This window comes from Crocodylus siamensis, chromosome 2, assembly GCF_052110815.1.
Source record: "Crocodylus siamensis isolate JL-2025a chromosome 2, ASM5211081v1, whole genome shotgun sequence".
In the NCBI taxonomy this organism is placed as follows: Eukaryota; Metazoa; Chordata; order Crocodylia; family Crocodylidae; genus Crocodylus; species Crocodylus siamensis.
The window spans coordinates 211116794-211141045 of NC_143396.1; the positions used below are offsets into that span (position 1 = coordinate 211116794).

At 40.6% G+C, this 24252-nt stretch overlaps 1 protein-coding gene across 1 annotated transcript in view; it reads left to right on the forward strand.

The window, feature by feature from the left end:
* TRIM44 (TRIM family member 44) overlaps positions 1-24252 on the forward strand; it is a 105558-nt gene that overhangs the window by 25486 nt on the left and 55820 nt on the right. Inside the window, exons 3-4 of the mRNA XM_090032942.1 lie at positions 1718-1957; positions 7646-7665. Of these exons, the coding sequence (XP_089889068.1) occupies positions 1718-1957; positions 7646-7665 (260 nt within the window). The remainder of the gene's footprint in view (positions 1-1717; positions 1958-7645; positions 7666-24252) is intronic.

Here is a 24252-nt window from a genome sequence, read left to right on the forward strand (position 1 = left end):
CAATACATGACTTATAGATTCTGAAGTCCTTTATTGGCTTTAACCCAAATACCCTGACTCTAATCTCACCTGCATCATTGATCTAAGTGGAACTGTTCCTGATTTGCACCTGAGCAAGGTCAGGTTCTGACCTATCCTCACTCAAAGGTATGCCAAAATGCACTTTGAGTTAGTGTTGGTGAAGGCTTGACTGCTACTTCCCCTGCTGCATCTGTTCTGCAGATATGAAATAATAAGTTGGTATCTAGAGCTCTGAGTCATACACCTTTCTGCAAAGGGATGTTATCTAAATAATATAAAATACTGCTCTGTCATTCCACAGCGAGTAGCTTGATCTGTTCATCATCTGTGGTGTGTGGTAGTCAAGTAAATTCGGTGCCAGAACTTTCTTTGCTCAGTTGATTATATATAAATTAGGGAGAGTGTGAGGGAGGGAGAGGCTTCGTCATAAAAGATGTGCTGAAATTCATGAGCAGAAGGAACCTATGGTTGTAGTTCCAGTTTTTTAATGTGGGCCGATTCTTCATATGGTACCTAGATTCCCAAGAATTTCAGGGAGTGCATGCAGTAAACAGGGGTGTCAAATATTTGTTCCATGAAGCCTCTCTCTCTGGCCTGCTGGGCTACTGGAATCTAGAGAGCATGGCTTGCCACAGAATACAGGGCCCTTTGGCCCTACTGGCTTGCCACCTGAGCTGCTACCAGTCTCCCATTGCACCCCTAGACCCACTGCCAGACCCTTGTCCCTGAAGCTCTTCCATTGCTATTGGACCTGCTGCTGCTGCCTCTGGACCCACTGCTGTAGTGGCTACAGTGGCTGCCCCCATTCTGTGGTCTAGATCCAGCCCGGGGCCCCAGGTGAGTTTGACACATGTTGAAAAATAACTGACATATGCTTGCCTATATCACTTTGCTAACAAGGATCCAATGAACCCAATACTTATTTTGCAGAACAAAGTGCTGTAAGTCATAACGAAGAGTCCAGATTGTTTTGTTTGTTAAAACTTGGAGTCTTTATCCTATGGCTGTATGATTGAAGACTTCAATCTACCAAGAGTACATGTCAATTTTAAACCTTCCAAGTTAAAATCAAATTAGCTTAATGAAATTACTTTTTCTGTTTTTAGCCTAATCTTTGGTAATTGAGATAATGTCAACTTCTTAGGTTCTTATCTTGTAATTGATCTTGTCACTTTTATTAAGTACCTCCAGTTTTGTCTCACCATGCCTCTCTATCCATAAATCGATTGTCCTATCTTAATCCCTGTAGTCTTTTTTTGTTTTCCTGAACTCCAGTTTAATTATAGACAACCCATAAGAATTCTACATTTATGCTGCTGGGCTCAAAACATAGATTCAGGAATAACCTGGGACTTAAGAGGATTATAAAAAAAGCTTGTGCCCAAATGGCAGCAAATTGGTATAGCTATCTTCCTTTCTACTTGGAAAATGACCTCCTATAAGGAGAGGGAGGTCAGGAATTCACTTGAGGAAAGTGAATTGTGAACTCCACTGTAAAGGAACAGGCTTTTGGAAACTGGTTCTTCTGGCCTTTGTTTTGAGCCCAGGTGCCACAGTGTAGGTAAAGGACTCTAATATTTGGATAGCAGGGACTAACTCATGCTTTAGTCACTTCATGTAATCACTGAGGAGCGATAGCTCAGACACTTACATCATGAACCTTTTCTAATTGCTCTCTCTTGTGTGTGATCTGCAGGTGACCCAGAGTGAGATGAAGCTGTGTATTCAGCAGGAGTTTGATAAAGTACGGCAGCTGATCTGTGAAGAAGAGCAGAAAGCTCTCCACCTGGTGGACCTCCAAGAAGCAGTGGCCACTGCTCATGTGACTGAGGTGCTGGCTGATATCAATGTCCACATGGCAAAGCTGATGACCGAGATGGTAGAGATCCAGAGGCAGCTAAACATCTTCAGTGAGCTAGCCTTGCTCAAGCCTGAGGTAACAACTAAGAATAGCTGTGGTTCTGGCAGAAGGCAGGAAAGCATTGTGATAGGTTAAAAAAAGGAGTCTCTCTTATTGCATATGCCAGTGTTAAAAATGTCTATAAATGCCACTGAATGCCCAAGGTGGTAAGCCAAGATGTGAGTAATAATACATGATGGGTTGTGTGGTTACATTAGATACCCACATGCTCTAAACAGTTAAGAGGAGCACAAAGCCAAATGTCTTTAACAACTTAATAGTGGCTTTCTGGTGTGCCGCAGCTCCAAGTCTCTAAGTCTGCTGTAGCTTTACAAGCCATCAAGGAGTGTTTTAACATTCTTGTAATATGGCTGATTAAGTAGATGCCTGTGGGGTTACCACAGAACCCTGGCCAGCCAGAGTTCTGAGCTGAATCCCTTCTTTTGGGATACCCATTTTGCAAAATGAGACCATTGTAGTTATAATGACACATTTGCATCCGTGTGAAAACAAAGCCTCTAAGTCAGTGGCATTCCCTCTTTTGTTCTGAACTCACATGTAGATCTCACAGGGTTTGTGTTCCTATTTAAGCTACATCTTACCCTACCTGGGTCTTGAGTTGAGTGAGTATAGCGTAGACCAGAGAAGCAGTCTCCTCGTTCCTCATATGCATAACATTATACCTAACGGACGGACTGAGCCATGGAATTTGGGTACATTGCACATTATGAAGTCATTAGATTCAGGTTTCTAGTTTGTGTCCATTATGAAGATGACCGCATTTTATGAAGTGTGGCTTGAAACTCCTCCACAATTGAACCAATCTCACTTAGACATTGCAACACCAGGACTAAACTGTCATTATGTTGTAGTTCTTTGTAGAACAGGTAGGCATGCTAATGCTACAGTACAATATAATTGTATATCTGAAAACTCACAATGAAGAGCCGGTCTAAAGGATCTAGGTCTCCTTTCATTCTGGTGTAAAACTAGAATAAAGTGAGAAGAAAAATGGGCCCAAGGAGTTTATAGCTAAACAAACTGGGGTGACTAAAAAAATTCCATATGTCATAAATCTGAGCATGTGAAGAGAGATCCATTACCAAACTCTGAAGGCTCCCGCCTCATTATACTAAAATTCATGCTAGACTTGCTATGCTGGATAGCAGGACCAAATAACAGAGAATGGCTATTGCTAGTAAAACAAAGCAATACTTCACAAAAACTAAAAGACTTCACACCATATACTTTTTTCAAGGAAAAGAGAGGGACCACTGAACCAACTTGGCTTATAATAATCATACTGCCCAAGTCTTTATATAGGAAAGGTTGCATTAGTGATAGGAAATGTGCCTGCACGGCAAGAGTTATGACAGTGTTTGTGGTGTTGGTTGAAGTATGTGAAATCCAAGACTAAATTACTTTGCTTTCTACTGAGTGGAAATTGACTTGATTAGCAAGAAAGTTCATAACTTGGAGGCATGCTGTTTGCATTAGGACAGACTTAAAAGAATCTTGGAAGAGTAGGATTTGGAGGCCTGCTTTGATATATCCAGGCACTTTGGCCTCTGGCAATATGTAAGGGCTTAAGTTTTCCAAAGTTCAAAAGGAAATGCAGCTTCTAGTTTTCTTTGGCTTGATTTTTGGCAGTATTCACTCTGCCAAATAACTTGCTGATCAAGTCTTTATATAGGAAAGGTTGTATTTCCATTATTCATCCTGAAGAGAATAACTTTTTTTCTTTAAACCTGGTCTGTGTGTGTGTGTGTGTGCGCGCGCATTATAATACATACACACACTACCTCTTTCCCAAACGCACCAACTTTACACTTAGTTTCCTTTCATCTCCTCTCCTAGAATTTGTTTACTTAATGAGGAAAATGTCATACATCTCTTTCTCCTCTCTGCTGTTTGCTGCTTTTTTCATATCAGCTAAACTATCCAATAGTCAGTGTGTGGGTTTGTATAAGCAGCTACCTAAAATTCATCTAAAGCCAGACCCCTTAGTATGTTCATGTGTACTACAAATACTATATGACAACTGGTATTTCTCTTTCTAGTCCTATAGTCTTGATCTGAATCCAGAAGCACAAAGATTTAAAAGACAATTCATTATGTAAGAGAGGGGGGAAGCATGTCTATACATCAAAAAATATATACTGCTTCAGGTTTTTGTTTTTTTTGATCTGTATAAAAAGATCAAAAAGCCCAGAGTGGGTTTTTTGTTGGCATTTTTTTCCCCCAAAACCAATTTGCGTGTCCCTTGTTGATGACTTTTCCCACCAAATTTATGTTTTCCTCTGTCCTTTTCACAGTAAAGGCTTCATGAAACTACTGTTTGTAGGTTTAGTATTCATTGCAAGATGACCTGGTCAGACAGTGTAATGATATGGTAAATTGCTATACATGAGCAGGTTCAGGTCTTCAGTGTTCTGAGTTGCTGGGTAATTTAAACCAGCATTAATTGCATCAAATACATGTTTACTTGTTGAAGTATCTGTGATTCCATTGTGGGATCTTGTTTTTATTACAGTATTGATTTTAGGACCCCAAATAAGATCAGGGTGCTGTTGTGCTATGCACTGTAGGGACACTTGATAAGAAAATGGTCCCTGTACCAAAGTGCTTGAACACCTTTTTAATGCTCATGTGCTTGATGTCTGGTTCTTCAATCAATATAAGTATTCTTTTAAACTGGCTTCATAGACAATAGGTGACATTCAGCCCAAATGAAACTGCAGCTATTTCATTGGAGTTACAGCAGGGAAAACTCAAGTTGGAAAGATCCCCAACAGGTACGCACTGCAGCTTAAACATTTTTAATACTCTGGGGACAGATTAATTCTGCTCAATATCTTTTGATTCACCTGCAACATAAAGGGAACTACAGACAGTTTTATAGATGAATTGAAATGCAATTGAGTCACTGTTGATATCTCTGTAGTCTTTGCTCAGTTACTGTTTTGCAGCTGCTTTTTCCATTATTCAGTGAGTTGCCACAGAAATCCCTTTGACTGTGGTACCACGAGGAGATTGTTTCTCCAGCCATAAGAGGAATGGTGTTAAATCTTGATCGCAGCTATTTCTATACTAGTATAGAGAGATTCTGCACTTGAAGTGAAGGCCTTAAATGAGAGTTTGTATAGCAAGCAGCTGTGTCAGCTGATAAGAAAGGTGTCCCAGTTTCACTTATGAAGCTTCCTATACTTTTTGAACCAGGCTTTGGAGACCTTCTGTGAAACGCAGTGGATCCCTGGTGCATGACAGTACAAATAATTAAGAAATGAATGGAACTGCCTTGAATTTTATGCATTTCAGCTGTGCAGAGTGGACTGGTTTCTCTGTTACACTAACATCTTTTTGCATCATCTAAACAACATAAAGGAAGTATCTCAGCTGGTATAGAACAAGCCCTGGACATGGCAGATTGGTAAGGTGATCTGCAAAATGGGACTGGAGTGAGCTGCTCTTCCACCGTTCTCTTCTTCCTGGGAACTGGGGGAAAAATGGAGTTAAGAGGAGCACTCAGGGTACACTAACTCTGCAGTACCCTGGCAAATTCAGGCAACTCCCAAATATAGGTAACTCAGAGGAGTTACCTTTTGCCTAAGAACATGAGTGTAAAAAGCAGATATAAAATGGTGACATTCAAATTTGGTAGTTCACACTTGCTTTTTATAGTTGTCTGCAACTGAAGAAGGTGTAAGGCAATGGTGCATCAAAGCCAGTGAGCCAAACTTTGATGTTAGCTACAATTCTGTAACCCTGTTGAAGTGAACCAGCTTACACAGCCTCATCAGGGCAGAAACAAAGGAGAAAACCAGTACCTGCTTAAACTCCAGGGACTCCAGTACAGTTACACCAGCAATTGAGCTGCCCCATTGTGTTCCAGAAATTTACATTTGGATTCCCTTATGCTACAGCATGATTTTCGCCAATGCTGTGACTGAGTTTACCTATGACACTCTATGCCTAGCTGTAAAAGTCAAAGTGAACTGCCCCATTTTTCCTTTTGAATACTTAAATTCTACTGAAGTTTTGTGGTTGGTTCTTTTTGTTCATCCTTGAGTGTCTTTAAATGAATAAACCTGTCCATGTGACAACTACAACCCAAACATTTGTCTCATTTTGTTAGTACAAAATAGCGTAAAAGTGAAAATGAATGTAAACCTGATTCTGATTGTCCTTATAGGGCTATAAAATTGGAGTACCTAGAAGTCAAACAGCTGGGAGAATGAACTATAAACAAAAAATAAGGTGATAGTCTCTTTCTTATCTAAGCAAAGAGAAATAAAAGGAAAAGAGAAACTGCATAAAAACTGAAAAGTAATTAGATTTTTTAGAATTCTCTCACTTACAATCAAAAGTGGGATTCGTTATTTAGGAAAAGGAATTTGCTTTATTTATTTATTTATTTATTTATTTATTTATTTATTTTGCTTTTTAGACTAGTTTTAAGTCTGATCACTTTTAAAACTAGTTTTAAGCCTCATCCCTGAACTTTTCCCTCCTTGGAATTGGACAGCTGATTGATATACATGTCAATGTCAAGTGCAGAGAAAACTGCCAAAGTCTGCATCAGTAATCCAGTGATCAGTTGGTGACATTAAATAGATACAGATGGCAGATAGGAGGGAGAGCAACCAAATCCAGCCAGGATTCACTTTGCCATCATGAAATTCATCAGGATTCACCTTGCCAGAGTAGAGAATTGTGACTTTATTTGGCGGGGATGAGCAGTAGGAGTGTTCCACACAGTCTCTGCTTAAAAAAGAGTATTTGCATATAAAGACCAAAATTATCTATGGACATACTGAGGTTTATCTATGCTGTATGCAAGTTTAGTTGCCTAGTTATGTAAGGCATATTAAATTGCATGACTGCTTCAGTTAATATATTGTTTCCTATCAGACTGTTCAAGTAATCAGAAATCAAAGTCTGCTTTCCACAGTGCTCTTTCTCATGCTTTTCTCTAGGAGAGTTCAGTGGGGCTGAGGAGGAAGGAGGTGGCGTGTATATGTCCCCATTGCAGTATTCCCACACACTGCATAGGATCTGTGATTGCAGTTGCAATGTCCTTTGCTGTATAAAACATCTGATCCAGATAGTCTGAATGCTTTGTACAAAATGAATAGCTGTAATGAAAAGTGATTCTCTTCTTAAACCACATTAAGTTCTTTGTATTTCTTATCATACCACTGTGTATAAGATGACAATTTAGTCCAATGTGTTTTGCAGTCTATGTAGCTATTTAACCTCCACTGCATGAAGAAATGTAGACTGAGATACTAGCTGTCATTAGGTCCTTGTGCAATTTATACACTACCTGCTTCCATTCACATTGGGTATCTGATCCTACTCTCCCTGTAGTAAGTGACAAGATGGCATTAGTATTCTCTGTTGCTATAAATGAGGTGAATTGGGGATAGAAGTGTTAAAGTGTTTCTCCTGTTGGAAAGTGACTTGATCATCTATTGTTGAGCTGCCTATGCTGAGTAGTAAAAATTGACCTGTTCTTATTGGCCTGTGGTCAAGTTGAGCTTCTAATTCATACTCTACCTCACCAAATAGAAATATATGCACTCTCCTACATTTAAAGACAGTGTGCGCTGGTTCTGCCATACATAGCTTACTAAAATATCTGTGTGTTTGGGGAAGGAAATAAAACCAAGGTTTTAAAGTGCTGAACCTAACACTCAATTTTGTTTCTTTTTTTTCCTGCAGAGCAGAGATGAAGACCACAGGTAAGAGTATATTTTTGTTTGTTTGTTTGTTTTCTTCACTTGCAGTCACAGCTTTTCTATAATGCTTAACATTTTATTGAAAATACCCTTTTTTCTCTTTTACATGAGAAATAGTGTGGTGGAGACTATGTACAAGCATACCTTTTAACTGCTTTTAAAGGGAAGGGGGAGCTATAGCTTGAGAGCTTACACCAGCTGTTACTTTAGGTCTGCATGATCCTGTAGTGATACATGTTAGTTAAATTGCTGAAACCTTAAGCCTGAATGAAACTGGGTTAAAGTTGAAATAGCTTTGCTACACTTGTATCACTATAGAAGCCCTGGGATGTAACAGTTAGATCATAACAGTTTGTAGCAGCATCTTTGGACAGAGGTGTAACAGGGCAGAGTAGCAGCTCTGTGCTGTGGGCAATGGCTCACTGCATGGGGCAGTGGCTGCTGGACTGCACAGTGGTGGCAGAGTGATTAGCTGCTAGTTACAGCAGCAGTAGCTTTTTCTGCTTCCCTCTCCCCTCTTAGTTATGCTCCTGTTTTGATACTGATGCAGTTTGATATGGATGCAGTTGTTCCTTCTGTCTGTACCCCAGGTGGATGAATGCTGGAAGCTACGGTCTGGGGGCTCCTATACACATGCAGAGAGGCTGCTCGAAAATGCTGTAATTACAGCACATCAAAGCAGACTCAATTAATTGAGTCTGGTGGAGTGTGGTAATACTGTGCTCCAGCAGATTCTAGCATCATGTGTATTAGTGTCCCTGTGCTGACAAACGGTGGCAGAGCACTTCAAACTAAAGCTCAGGTTTGATGAGCTGTAGTTCAAAGTGCCCTGCCACCATTTTTCAGTGTGGGGATGCTGATGCATATGATACTCCAGGCACTTTTAATTAGTGCAACTCCTGGAGCTGCGCTAATTCATGCGCCTCGCCTCTCGGAGCATATCTGTAAGCGCCCTGGAGTTCTCAGCTTGACTATATGCTGCTGTCGTTCTTAGAGTCTCAGACCAGCAGAGACTCCCTGTGCCTGAAGAAGAGTGTCTGTGCCCAAAAGCTTGCCAAGAACTTTTTTTCTGACTACTCAGTTGGTCTAATAAAAGGTATCGCATCAACTCAAAGAACCTTGCCTGTTCTTAGACAATGCACTTCAGTCATAATGCTCAGAATTTGGTACCTAAAACCCTAATTAGGTGGCTTGATAATCGGGGGTGCTCAGCACCCACAGTTTCCATTAGCTCAGTTTTTGGGTATCAGTTTTAATATAGTATTATTTTGTTTTCATGGAACAAATTTATGCTGGAAATTGGAATAACAGCACAGGGGTGAAGTGCTGAAACAATAAGAATAGTGGAGAGAGAAACTTGAAGAGGTTTCAAGGCGGATCTTGACCAGTTGATGAAAGGTATTATATGATGTGGTTGCCTACCTTTCCTATCTTCTGTTTCTAAGTCTAGGGAAGGATGACATTTTATTGAAGTTCAGTGGCTCTAAAAGAAGTGATCATTACTGGGCCTGCCAGTTCCTTTGCAATGTAAACTTACCGCCAAAGCAAACCTCTCTGTTTTTAAAAAATAGGCACCTGATCCTATACTGCTTGCACTGTTAGAACTTCCACTACATCAAAGAAAGTTCTGTTATATAAGAAATAGTGGGTGGGCCTTATGTGGAACACTTCAAAAGCAAGTTATAAAATCCAAACTGTAACTGTGTCTGCATCTGTGGTGGTCCTTCCTTGAATTATTTTAAAAACCTGAAGTACCTGTACACTGCTGCCCTTGACAGCAGGGAATCCTGTAAGCCATAAATACTGTACTGCTTAGAAATTCCAAAGTTGGATGCACTTTTCAAGTGCAGAAATCGGCTTGTGGTCATAAAATTCCAAGTAGCCCTGGAGTGTGGAATGGATTTACTAGACAGACCCCAAAAGCGTTGTGGCATATGGGTTCTTTTTGGTTTATATTATTGCCTTAAATTCTTCCATGTGTATGGGTGAACAGGGAGCATGGGAACAAATGAATGCTGACTGTGTGGTTACCATTACATTGTTTAATTCTTCTGTTCACGATATACACCTGCTGCTTAAAGTGAGACCGTGCATGTATGCAGAAAGTTAAAACCAGGAATCACAGGTGATTGAGAATGGGATTATGTGAATTATTCCAGAGAATAGGGATTGCTCAAGTGAGTCAGGCAATAGTCCTTGTAGTCTGTTAGCACTGCTTTAATTTTAGCCAATGCCCACTGTTTCAGGGTAGGATACAAGAAATCCTGAAGAAGGGAACTGTAGAATAATATGCCCATTTTCCTGCCAGATAGAATGTATCCAGCACCCCTATTAAAGGTGGATTTATGTCCAAAAGCATATGGCTGATAGTCTTCTAAAATTCCTAGTTATTTTTGTAATCCCTCCTGTCATAAGTGAATATTTCTGTTTCTGTGGAAGTGACCAAAAGTCTTCCTGCATGGGTTGCCTCCGGTTAACTAAACTATTGAAATCTGATTAAACTAAGCCTGTTCTGGACTCTTTCATAAATCTGTGGTATATTGCACTTGTTATTTTCTTCTTGCAAAAAGCAAAATTATGTACAGTTCTTCTGCAGGTCTGCATCTAGGGAATGTGTGTGGGCGATGTCTAAGGGAATCCTGTTTTCTTGACTCGCTGTATTTAAATGACAATGGTTAGTGCAGGCTGACAAACTGAATGGCTTGTCCTAATTCTTCCTCTTCTCGCATTCCCTCTGGAATCTTTTATGCCCATATGCTGTTCTGCATTAAAACTGTCTATCTTAATTCTGTCTGGGGCACAAGGCATTCCTCAGCCCTTTTAAGGAAACTGTTGTTTTACCAACTGCCAGTCCAGCGACAGCCCTGAGGGTATATAATCTGCAAAAGACATGTTTGTTCTACATATAGAGGATCCTAAATGAGAACTGGCTTTGTAGCTGGACTGAATTGGACAGTGTGGTAAGAGTGAGCCAATTATGATAACAGGATGACCGAGGAAAAGTGGATCTTTGTTTTCTGTTAGTGTGGGACATTTGGTTTGGCTGCAGATGGTTTAATGCCTTTTCAATAGGACATTAGCCAAGAGGTAACAAGTGGGTGCTAACTTGTTAGAAGCCAGTGATGGAGTGCTGCTTCCATAGACTTGCCCTGATGTACTCACTGATACTAATTAGTTTGTTTATGGTGTGCTTCTGTCTGACTCAGTCTGTTCTAATTAACAATTCAGTGCAGACTGTTACTGAACTTCTGAAGTTTCATTCATTCTAACATGCTTTTCAACATCCCTTGAAATCAAGTACACCTAGTTAATAAAGGTGCCAGTAACAGTGTAGTATAGGAATGCACTGCGATTGTAAGAGGGAGGGATATGGGGAAAAGTGACAAGGCTTCTGTGAGAGTAGGAGTACTGTTAAAAATACAAGTAATACTAAGTACTGGTGTTCTAGTTCTTCCATCAGTTTGATTTGCTGACCTCGTGCCTGACACTAGACTGTTCCATACTGTCTTGCTCAGTGTGGTAGTAACACAGAACACTACAGGTGAAAATCTGTGGTGCACAGACAGCAAAGAAGGTCCAAAGATGGAGATGGCTTCAGTATCAAAATAGCACAGACTGCTCTATTGACGGTTTAATAATAATAATAAATCCCATAATTTAGATGCAGCAGCAGGTTCAGACAGAATTTCCACCACGAGCTGTAAGGTCCGATTTGCCATTTAGCACAAGGAACCTCCTCCATAGGTTGAGGCAGTTGACCACAAGACTACCCATGCTGGCAGCGGAAGGAGTGGCAACGAAGTGGCCTTCCAGCTCTCCCTGTACCCTTGAAGCAGACTTGATTCAGGAGGGTACTGTTGATCTCACTCCAGCAGATGCCTTTGGGGAATTGTAGACTTGAGGATGGGCTTTGCCTTCACTGTGGCTGTGCTAGGGTGTATAAAGCCAAATATGTAGCCGTTTGCTTTGTCACCTCTTTTCTGTGGGACAGATTCCAACTTCCTAAAAGCTGGGTGTCCTAACCTGCCAAAGAGGTGGAAGAGGGCCACAGCATTTCAGTAAGACTGTTGGAGACTCCATGTAGCTATATATCTAGAAGCCTTAATAACTTATTAAATTTGCCTGTCTCAGGTACATTGTGTGCTTTGGATTGAAGTCCTTAAATAATTGGTTTGTGTGGGCATTAAGAATACCATAGTATTTTTTGTGAGTGTAGGAATTTACCAAAATTCTCCTGTTGCTTTTCTCACAGCCCTGGGTCTGCTCTTTACTATGCTGTATTTTTTAAGTATATGAAGCACTTTTTGTGATGAAAGTCTTGATGAAAATGTGAAATGTAAAATGTGTTTTTTCTGGTCTACATGATGGGCACAGAACCTTCCTCATTTACCTCCAATCTGCTCTGCCGCTACGAATTATATCACAGCAGCGCTTCCTTTTGCCAGTTCATTTTCTGTGTAGGTAACGCTAGTATATCGGGCATTCCAGATGCAATGTTCACTTGCTGTAGCAAAGATTTAGGACTTTCTATATTGCTCATTTCTTAGGACTTGGATTCTAACCCCAAGTTATGCCAAACAGCAGTGACTGAAATCCTTGACAAAACTGAATGGACTGGTGTAAATCAGTCAAATGAATCTTAAACACTAATGCAGTAGTGCACGTGTTGTATGGAGCCTACATGTAGCTCGCTATGCTCTACTGATATTGGACTGTAATTCTCTCCTGCACTTTTATGGTCCCAGGTTCCTTTTGCTGCACCATTTACAAAGACCCTTCAATTTTATGCATCAAGGACAAGTTCTATTGCTAAAATAACTTCCAGAAGTGACTTTGGGCATCCATTCAGCCCCATAGCCTTTGAGGAGCCTGTGCCTTACTAAAGCTGTTCTGTGATACTGAAGGTGTTACCAGGATCCAAGCAGAAGAATAAATTATAAACAAGGATAATCTGCTCACCTTACACAGACCAATGCGGAGTTAATAGCTTGGCTTCCCACTAGGGAGTAGTTGCCCATTGTCTTTCCATCTGGCCTTCTTCTGTTTCTGTTTGATTAGAACTGATTTGAGTGAGGGCATATTGATGTACATAGAAATGGAGGTTTAACTATTGCTTAGTCATTTTTAAAAGGGGTTTTTGCAAAGGGCAGATTTGAAAAGTAGATGCTTAAACAAAAGAGCCACTTACTTTAAACAGCAATTTTCCAGCTTTCTCTACTGTTCCTGGTTGTTGTTGTTTTTTTTTAATCTAGACTAGGATGCTTATCATCTTCCTGCCTGATCTACAAATGAGATGTTATGACAGTTTTACACAGTATAAAAACTTGTCAGCCCAAACACAAAATCTTCTTGTCCACCCTTCCCACAAAAAAAAAAATGGTATTTTACTTGGCTATCAGTTGTATTTGTAACAGCCTTTATACTCAGAGCTAACAGATTCCTTCAAAATAAGCCAGCCTTGCTTTTGTAATATAACTGTAGTACAAAAGACAGTAGTTGATTTGAAACTACAACAATAATAACCTTTAAGTTCACAGTTGCTAGAACATATAACCCTAGCACATCCTGTTCAGGCATCTCTCTCTGCAGAAAGAGCCTCAGTTACACTGGAAAATTATTGCTTCTGTCTTACAGAGCTGACACCTTCTAGGGCCTGATTTTCTTCACCCTATGGCAAGATCAGTGCAATTCTCAATGAAATAGAATAGCTTCTGTGTTAACTAGCTCCGTGGACAGGGTTGGCAAAGAAGATAGTGCCAGCATCTTGATTCTGGAAGGATTTGTTTTGTTGTATCTTTTTAAATCTCTTTGGCTATGGATAGATGGGTGGACGGACGGACTTTTTGGAGTGCTCAGAATACTATAAACAGCAAGGGTGCAGGTGTGCATGGCCAAAGAAATGCTTCAACAATGCAGCATTTCAGTTATGAAAGAAGAAGGACATGTTTGAAATGCTCCCTAAAACATCACCCTGTAGTGAAGCAGGACAGGGGATTGCTTAGTCCTCCAGTATCCCACAGTGTTCTGCTCTCACCCCTATCTCCTTCTGGGAAGCAAAGGAGAATGTAAGGGAGCCAGGCAGACGATCAGTGAACACTCAGCTGTCCTTCAGGACATGCTGGGATTTCTGCTGGCCTCCTTGGCTTAAGAGCACCACCATGTCATACCTTCATAGCTGTTTTGAAGTGGTGGCATTTTTGCACAGTGCTGAAGCCCTCCCAAAGTGGAGGGAGATTTGGAGTGCTTCAAATGGTCGTCTATCCATACCCTCTGTCAGACCCAAAGGGTACCACATGATGTGACTGGTGCATCTCCAGTTAGTTCACTGCACTCTGAGCAGTGTCTCTATTGCATCCCTTTTTTTCTGTGTTGTTTTGAATTCATTGCTTGTTTGTTGTATTACTTTAATTTCTATGTACTTCTGAGGAAACCCAGGCATCTGTTTGTGATTGTAGGGAAGCAGAGAAATGTGAAAGATGAGACATTCATTATTCTGAGAGACATCCAGATATCCATATTAGGACTACATGAGAAGAAACTCAGCTGTCACACATTAGCACAGAGTAAGGGGGACATTTTTATTTCCCCTTGTCACCCTTTCCTTCAGCAAGATGAGAGCTGGGGCTGCTGTGTATGAGCTCTGCCTGTCACCAACAAACGCCAAACAGTACTTGATTTGCAGTTAACAGCTTGATAATCCCAACTCTGTCTCTCTTTTGTAAGCTTCACAATGCTTGTGAGAAAATCTTGTCCAGAACTGAAAGTGTAAATGGTCCCTCTGTAATCTCTTATTACATCTGTTTGATGATACTAAGTTAATTCTTAATGGCTGAGGTTTAGAAATTATCTTATTCATAAATCCTGCTTTCATTTCCTACTGACATCTTTAATGACTAGGCACCAGTACCACATCTCTTTAAGCATACCTTGTAACTTTAGTATTGCTTTATTGGGGGGTGAGGAGGAAGATTTTTTTTTTAAATGAGCAGGTGCAATAATTAAAGGATAATTTTATTTATATCATCTGCACATTACGAAGTACGCTGAGTAACATTATAGACATTTGATAGATGGGCAAGCTGAAGCAAAGAGGTTTTCCAAAGATTGCAGTTGTGGGGTAGAAATAGGATGTAGGAGTTCCTGGCTCCAAGTCCTGGACTCGAATCAGTACCCCTTCCCAGTTTCCTATTTGTTCTCCTTATTATGGTTCAGTATCAGCCCCAAAAAGAAGAGAGATTGCTGATATCTTGTCTGATTAGTCTTTCTTCTTCAGTAGAGGGTTCCATTATCATTTGTCTTGCATTTGCAAGTCAGTGCAGGACTGCACTGGATCAGCAGGCAACCTAGGAGCCTTTGAACAGTTACTTTAAGGAACAATAACACCTTCCAGAGCTACCAGTCATTCAGTGGGAACCTACCCATTCCCATTACTACATGCCTTTAAGGGTTGCAGCAAATATCCTTTGTGTGTTGTGCCAGCTGCACTGGTAGCTATGGAAAAGAAAAGGCTATGCACTCTTCATCCTCCTTTTTGGGAGGAGGAGTGGGGAAGGGTCTGCTGATGTTTGTTTTCTGTAATCCCAAAGAGCAGTTTCACAATTTGGGAAACCAGAATTACTGCAATTGTGGCCTGTGCTCACCCTTCTGTAGTAGTCAGTCATTATCTGACTTGGAGATCGCTAATATTGTTTATAGAGGAAAAGGCTGGTGGGGAGGGGAAAAGAAGGAAGGGAAGAAATTTTGGTGCGTGGCAACTTTGCCTGTTCATGGATATTGCAGGCTGGTTTCTTTGAAGGGATCACTGTCCTGTCCAGAGCTTGCAAGCATGTTATTTGTAAAAGAGATTACACACCCTAGAAAACAGTTTCCAAAGTCTCTAGAGCTGGCACCGGAAAGAAGGACCCTGCAAACCAATGTAGTTAATCCCTTTTGGTGCTGTTGGCATTCAATTCTGTTGTCTTGCGATAGGAATATTTTGTCATGCTAAAAAGCTCAACACTATACTTAACAGCACGCTGAGACTCGTAACACGCTGTACAACTTATACAGATGTACTTCCTGTACTCTTAGGCATTTGACCAAGTGATATAAGAAGACAGATCCTAACATCATTACTGGCAATAGCGGCAAGAGATGATGAAAATCACCTGCTTCATCAACTGTTAACTGAAGACCTGAACAGGTGGAGGTTTAAGAGGCTTAAAAGTCATAAACTGTCTGCACACAAAGCCCACAAGCTCCCGAGGAGATTGAGATTGAGGATGTCGAACCACACCTATGGCAGCAACAGAGTGGGCTGACCTCTAGGAGATGTCAGGCCTATTTCTACAGCATTTTATACCAGCACCAGACGACTCCCACATTGGGTACAACTTCAGTCTAGAAGCATGGGTCATGCTGAATAGCCTGAGGTATGGATACAGAGGCTTCAGAACAACACTTCACAAGATGAACATTTTGGACAGCCCACTGTGTGAATGCAATGTCCAACAAACAGCACTTAATCAAAATGTATAATCTTAACAAGTGCCAGACAGGATAGATGGAATCTGCACACTGAACAAAACCAGACAGTGGCTCATAGATTTGGAAGTTGATATCTGATGCCATACAAAAGAAAAGAGAGTGAATGATAAGGAAAACAGCAGGAACCAGTGAGTTACTTTCTTAGCCCGATTTAAAAGTAGCAATTTATAGAAGAACCAAAACATAGTATTCTTTTATCAGCCAGTTAAGCTAAGGACTCTTAGCTTTGGCCAATCTTTGTTCCATTATATTTTAATTTTAATAGCTGAGTAGAGGTCTTATCTATAGATGAGTAGTCATTTCCTTTTGAGAATAACCTATATGTAAGTGATAAAACTAAGATCTAGATTCACCTCACCTGAGGAAGGATACTTTGTGCCTGAAAGCTTGTCTAACTTCTCTCCTAACGATGTTATGTAGATACCAACTTGCTATTTAGATGCGTACTTTCATTTTAGGCTCCTTATTTGCCATTGACTTCTATATCAAATTAGGCACCTGAATAAAATACCCTTTTAATTTAGCTCATAAATCCTATACTCCATCATGGAGAAATAGCCCAATTGCTGACACACAAGCCAAAGTCAGTTTTCTATTTTTAATTTTGCTTCTTGCCACAACCAGGACTGACTTGTAAATACATATATTTTCAGGATTTGGGACCTATTTTGCCTAACAGCAAGTTCTCTGCCATTACAGGGGGCTAAAGCATCTGTGGCTCCCTTGGTTTCTGGTGCACATTGTAATTTTTGAGACTTTTGTACTGCAGTTTCAAAGTTTGCTATTCAGTGTTAGAGGGTGGTCTGTGACTTGTGATATGAAGGGAGAAACAGCGTGGATGTTCCTACAGCCCTATTGAACTTAACTTCTATTATACCATTGTCTGACATTGCAAAGAACAAAGTTTGATGATCCAATTGGTCCCTGCTGTGTTTCTGTGTTTCTTCAGGAGCAAAGAGTTTTCATTTTTCTGATGCTGGTTAGTCCACTTTGCACTTACCAACCATGCTCAATTTGCTACAGCTTCTAAAGTAGGGGCAGGAGATTTCAAGAGGGAGATGGTTGTATCCACTTAATTTTGTAATTTCCACTTAATTTTTGTATCCACTTAATTTCTTTTAATGTTCTTTTAATGTGCATGGTTTTAGACAGGAGGCTATTCCCTTACATGGAGTGCCTTTTTAAAATAATTGTCAGGATGGCTGCAACCCAGGTGGATCTAAATTGTATATATTTTCTTAGCTTCTTTTAAAATAATATAAAAGTTTGTTGATTTAATTCCCCATTTTAAACCTTCTTCATGCAGATTTCAATCTTTCCCACCCATGCTGGTATCATACAAGTTATAATAAAATTTCATATTCATTTTTATGTCCAGACCAGCTGGTGGACTTGGTAGAGAGCAGAAATGAAATCATGTGCATCTAATTTGTATACAGGGGTGTAGGTTGTAGCCATGTTGGTCTAAGGACATAGGCAGACAAGGTTTTTTGTGTGAATCTGATATCTTTTATTAGACCAACTTAAATAGTTGGAAAACAATTTTTAAGCAAGCTTTCGGGTTCAGAAACCCTTCATGAGGCTAAACAAGTTTCATCAGTTGGTATGTGCTCTTCTTCCTGGATGGAATGAAAAGTAAAGAAGCCAGAGGCTGGGCTGGTATAGATGCAAGATGGGTAGTCAGTGAAAATGTAGATTGAGGAGTCAATGGGTGAGAGAGAGGCTGGGGGGGGAGGGGAAGGGAGAGAGAAGGCGGATAAATAGTGGAGAAATACCTGGGAAGTCAGCTGTCAGGCAGGTTATAATGTGTCATACATCCAATGTCTATATTTAGTCCATGATTTTTAGTGTCCAGGAGGTTGATGAAGTGGAGTTCATAGGCTCGTCTCTGGGAAGTGTTTTTTAAGTTTCCTTTGAGGATCAGGACTGAGAGATTAGAGAGTGGTTTTCTTGTGAGAAATGTGCCCCCACAGGTAACTGGGTATTCCTGTCTTTGATAGATTTCTGGTGTGTGTTCATTCTGGTGCACAGTTGTTGTTTGGTCTCACCTACGTATTTTGCATCTGGGCATTTGGTGCATTGGATGAGATATATTACGTTTCTGGAGGTGCAGCTGTAAGACCCAGGAATGCTGATGGCTCTGTTGTGGGGTGTAGTAATTGTGGGAGTGGTGGAGATGTGTTGGCAGGTTTTGCATTTCTCGTCAGGGCGTGGACTGGATCCTTTTGGTGTGTTCTGGGTTTGAGGAAGTTTGCGTCTGGTGATGAGGTTAGCGAGGTTCGGTGCTTGTTTGAAGGCTAGGATGGGTGGCTCTGGGAAGATCTTTTTAAGTGTAGAGTCTCTTTCTAGCATGGGTTGCAATTGTTTGAGGATTTTCTGTACAGGTTCAAGGGAAGGGGTGATGTGTCATAACCAGCGGTGTGCGATTTGTGTGGGGGTTTCTTCTGTACTGCAGCAGTTCTTCACGTGGTATCTGGGTGGCTCTTTCAAGCATACAACCTGTTTCTCTGGAGGAGTGTACTTGTTAGGTGAAAGCCTTTTTAAGATTGAGTGAAAGCCTTGTTGGGTGAAAGCCTTTTTAAGGTGGCAATCCTGGGTGTTCTCTTCAGTGCAAATTCATTGGTGTCTGAGGGCTTGGCTGTATATCACAGCTTTTTTGGTGTGTTTAGGGTGAGCTCTGGTTCTGTGCAGGTATGTATGTTGGTCTGTGGGTTTCTTGTATAACGGGGTCTGTATTTTATCATTCTGGATACTGATCATTGTGTTTAAAAAGGAGACGTTGGTGCTGGAGTATTCTAGAGAAAGTCGAATGGAGGGATGGTGATTGCTGAATTTCTGATGGAACTCAATCAGAGATTGCAGGTTTTCAGTCCAAATGATGAAGATATCATCGAAATATCTTAAATATAACAAGGGTTTGATGGTGCAGTTCTTGAGTAAGTCTTCTTCCAGGTGGCTCATAAAAAGGTTGGCATACTGTGGGGCCATTTTGGTGCCCATAGGTGTTTCCATCATCTGGAGGGAACTGGTGATTATTAAAAGTGAAATTGTGTGTGAGGATGAAGTGTATAAGGTCAGTAATATCTTTGGGTCTGTATTCTAATCTGTATAGGCATGTAAATTGTGGTATCTTTGCCATGGCTTAGCCCATGATTTCATCCTCTGGACAGACCTTTGTAGACACTTACATGAATTAATTTGTCCCATAATGATATGCAGTTTAACAGTTTTTGATATATAGTGTTATATAGTTTGTGATAGAAGCTGGGATTGTATTTTTAAATGCCTAGAGATTTGTTCCTTGTTAGATTCTACCAAATTGCTTTTCGTTCTAAACTATGCAGATGCAAATATTAGGACTCTAGCCACAACCGCTTTGTGTAGCTCCGGTGATTCAGACAACCTATAAATCCCTGAAGGTATTCCCCTATATTAGGTATCCTCAAGTGGTATGCAGGGCTGAAAGGCTTTTATGTTAATGGCTGAGATCATGCAGATGGCTCGAAACCAGCTTTGTGCCCCTATAACTGTTGGATTGGGGGTCCTGAGACTACCTTTTGGTAAGAGCAGGGCCAGAGGGTTACTGCTGTGTCATTATTTTAAAATGGATGTATTCCCTTTATTAGGGAAAATTAATAAATAAAATGCAGCATAAAAAACAGTGAAATGGTTACTGACTAAATTACTGTTTCCTTAGAAGTGGCACTTTTTTTTCTCTGCTACCTAGTCTTACTTGGCAAAGGTTTTTAAAATCCTGGTAGTAATTTGTAATATGTCTTCTGGAGCACATATGCAGCTCAGCTTGATGAGAGACTGTGTGGATGCTGACAGGTAGTCTTAGAATAGCAGCCAAGAAGAAAGTTTGTCCTTTTTCAAAGCTGCAGAGACATATCTGTCATCCCAAGGGACAGAGAGGGTTAGGTGTGCTGAGAATCCCATGAAGAAATAGCAGTAAAAGCTCACAAAGGTCCATTGGCCCTAATCTTTTGTACTAATCTGAACATAATTTCCTGTCGGCCACAAAAAATTTTGCTCTTACCTCAGCCTCTCAAGCAACGGAGTATTTGTGCTTGCCTTTCCAGTTGCATTTCTGTTTTTATACAAGTGCCTTTCCAGAGGCTGAATGGTCAATGGCAAAGGAAAGGCCGTGTGTTTATCTCTTTGAGAGATAATGTTCTTCTTCTCCTCTCTTCTTCCCAGTTGTGTTTCAGATGTGTCATAAAAAGCAGAGGCAGTGTGACAGAACTTAATGGGCTGGCCAGGAACTCTCAGCAGTAGGACAGCTCTTTCAGTTAGTCAGCATCTGTCCTGGTTCTTGTTCACATGTCCACTTTAAAGGACCTCAGCCAGCACCTGCAAAGTAACTGTTTAACAAATGCAGACATGGGAGAAAATTGGGATGATGTGCTTTCTGTTGGAAATGCCTGGATATGCCCATATTCTTAGCGGATGAGTTGCTTAGAAATGTTGCCTTTTTTTGCTGAACAGTAATAGTATCTGTGGCTTTCAGCTGATACCTATTCAGGTATTTTACTGATGTAACTTGCTTGCTTATAATATGTGCATGACTCTAGTTTCTATAAGCAAAATGGCAACAGGCTAGAGTTCCAAACAGTAATTCAGGTAAGACCATTGCCCTGTCATGAAGAGTTGGTATCCTGAGCCTTTTCCTTTATCTTGGCACCCAAGTCACACTGCATTAATGCAGCCGTTTTCTTGTTTCTTGGACTTTCGTTACCTGTTAAGTGAACCTGGGGGATCTCTCCTCCTTTTTTGTAGGTGCTGTGCGAATACAAAGTAAACTTGAATAGTTTCAATACCCTGTTCAGCTGTTTCTGGGTGCACTTTTTTAACTCTGTGGAATGTTCCCCCCTACTCCCATCCTTGTTTATAGTGACCATTTATGGTTAAATTGCTAATACCTTTTGGCAGAGCAGTACTTAGGAAACTGTGGGGAGGACAATGAACCTAATAGAGTATCTTGTTTAAGCTTCTTTTCAGCACAAGACTCTTCTTTAAAATATATTTTCTGTTCTTTTTTCCAGTCCTGGCTCTCCAGGGTTAGGGATTCTGTCACTTCACCCCCCATGGGAGCATATGTCACAGTCTTTTACTGTACAGCTCTTATCGTTAGGAAGCTTTTTGTTGTTAGATCTAAATTTCTTTGCTTCATCCCACTGCTTCTTTTACCCCATTCTCTTGAAAAACACTAAAAATTTCTCATCTTGCTGTTTACTCCTTCCAAATATTTGTAGATGTCACATACTCTGCCTCTGTTCTTACTAGTCCAGCTCTGTGCCTTTTACAGCTTAAATTTCTTTTATATTAAGGAATACAAATCAAACTGATCAAATGCGTTTCAGTGCAAGGTGTTGTGCAGACATAAAGCGCATTTATACACATGCTTGTGCTGCAGTGCCGGGTGTTTTTAAAAGGGCCCCGTGCTGTGGTGCATAGATTTGTATAAATGGCGAAATGCACATGAGCGCTGAGAAAATGGCAGCAGCGCACTTTTAAACTAAAACGCATAACAGTGTTTTAGCTCAAAAGTCCACTGCCGTCATTTTCTGTATTTCACTACTTATACAGCTGCACATAGTGGATCTCCAGCGCATTGCAGCACAAAAATATACGTGTATAAATACTGAAAGTGCCATAAACCCTGTTATTCCAAGGAGGTTAACAGAATTAGGAAGTTCCAGATTGTTAAGGGGAATGGCCAATATCACTTTGTTTAAACTAAAAAAAAAAAAACGCTATCTCAACTATTCTCAAACTTATTAAAGCAAGAAGGCCTCTGACTAAATATAGGTAATGACACTACAGACTCTTCCAAAACACCAAGCGACAAATCATTAGAGACCAAAATGTTGCTCCTGTTCTACTGCAGCAGTCAAAATCTTAGTATGTCCCTTAAAGTTTCCTGCTTCCAGTTCTCTGGGCACCAGTGGAAGCTAATACTTGGCTGTTGTTTAGCGCTTCTTATCTCCAAGGTAGTAAAGTATTATGCCCACTGTGGAAGCTGGGTCTTGGAAAAGTTAAGATGAATATTTTTCAAAAGTGGGCAGAAATTTTGGTTGCCCAATCCAGGTCAGAATTCCTTTTTTTTTCAAAGGTGGCAAGCCTCCCACCTTGACTTCAACTAGAAATATGAAAGCTCAGCATGTGGAAACCTGGGCTCAAGACATCTGACATTTGGCATGTTGGAGATGCTTCATATTAGAAAGTATTGTTGACATTTTTTTTTCTCTAAGCAATTTAGTCCAGGCTAGACAAGAGAGTCTGTGGGCCAGGTCTTTTGATTTTTTTTTTTTTTTTTAATCCTGTGCACTGTCCACTAGACTGCAAAATCTTTTGTGTACAGTAGCTTGTTTCACGTAATCAGCTTTTTAAATAAAAGAGGCATAGTGAGAAGTCACTTATTGAAGCCAAAGATTAAGGACAATGATGTGTTTGGATGCTCCGTGAGGTGAATTGCTGGGGGAGAAAGGGATCAGGGAGCACTTCCTACCTGCCTACAGCAGCAAGCACCCTTCAGCTGTCTCTCTCTGCATTCCCACTCAATGTCCATCTTTTCCCTTTCTAGTTGGGATTCCCAAATGTTTTCCTCTTATGGGAAGAAACTACAACCACGGCTGCTTTGTTCTTCCCCCACACATACCACCCCCTCCATTGAAAAAGTGCTACTGTTCATCCAATGGCAGGTGCAGGCCAGTTGTTGTTATGGTAACAAGGGAAGAGTGAGGAAAGCAGCTTAATTCTAGAGCTGATAATTAATTGGGGGGGGGATAATTGTAGCAGGAGGAAAACTCTTGGTAATTATAGGAGAACAGCACAGATGAAAATGCAGGACACAGATGCTGTCAGTGTGGTGTGCCTTGCTGTAGCCATTGAGGTCCCCCTGGGCTGGGAAGTGTTGTGAAGTGGGACATGGTGAGAGTCCTTCCTGAGGAGGCTTTACTCAGGGAGGTGTCAGAGGAACCGAACCCAGGAGGGAAGCAGTAAGAAAATCCTTGGAGAAGAGGAACTACTTAAATTAAATATTGTGCAGAGTCCAAAATACTTTTGCAGTTGCTAACCCAAATTCCATTTCCTGTTAGCACCCCGGTAGGAATCTAGCATAAAGCTCTTGTCTTCAGTGCAGGGTTTACACCAGTATTGTTGCAATGATTAGGAGTTACTTTGAGGCAGTCAATATATATGTGGATAGGTTATTAAATACAACCATTTCTAAGTCAGATCATGGCAATCAGCCTTTTGGAAAATATCACTTTAAAAGGTAGCTTCTACTACCTGTCAGTTATTTTGGCTTTGGCTTTATGTTTGAAAGACAGCATACAGAAACCCCCTAGCCTCTGCAATGAAGCACTGGTTTAGTGCCGACTCAGAAGGTTGCTCATGCCACCTTCTAATACACCATGGTTGTATCTGCAGCACCTGCTTCACCTTGGAAATCTCTTCCACGATGTGACTGGGCCTTACTCTGTGTGGCTTATGAGCAGGGATCCTGGTTTTCTTCAATTTAAAAAAAATCCCCAGTTTTTGATCTACAAAAAGTAACCCTAAATCCACATTTTTCTGTGATTAAAAAGTTATGTCACTAATATATATACATACAGTGGTGTTTCATTTTAATCACAGAAAAAAATGGCAATTTAGGGTTGCTTTTTTAATCTGAAAATTGGGATTTTTTTTAAATTGGAGAAAACCAGAATCCCTGCTTATGAGATCTGACAGGATCCTGTGGAGAAATGGCTTAGCTGACTTAGTTTCTTGGGACGAGTTTTGTTATCTTCCACTTCTGTGTCCTCCGGGCTGCAGAGTAGATGGCTTGTGACACTAAAGGTTGTGAGGGGTGGAGAGACTGTTCCCAGTAGAAGGATATTCAGTAATGCGGTGACCTACTTCTTTCCAAACTGCTGGGGTGTTTGCAGCTACCCCATTAAAGACAAAGTCTCCCAAAATCATTGTGGCTTCAAATAGCATGAACTTCCCATTTTTCCCACATCTTGGAGTTATGCCGTTTAATAAGCTGCTGTTGGAGTTTGGACAGAAGCAATTAAT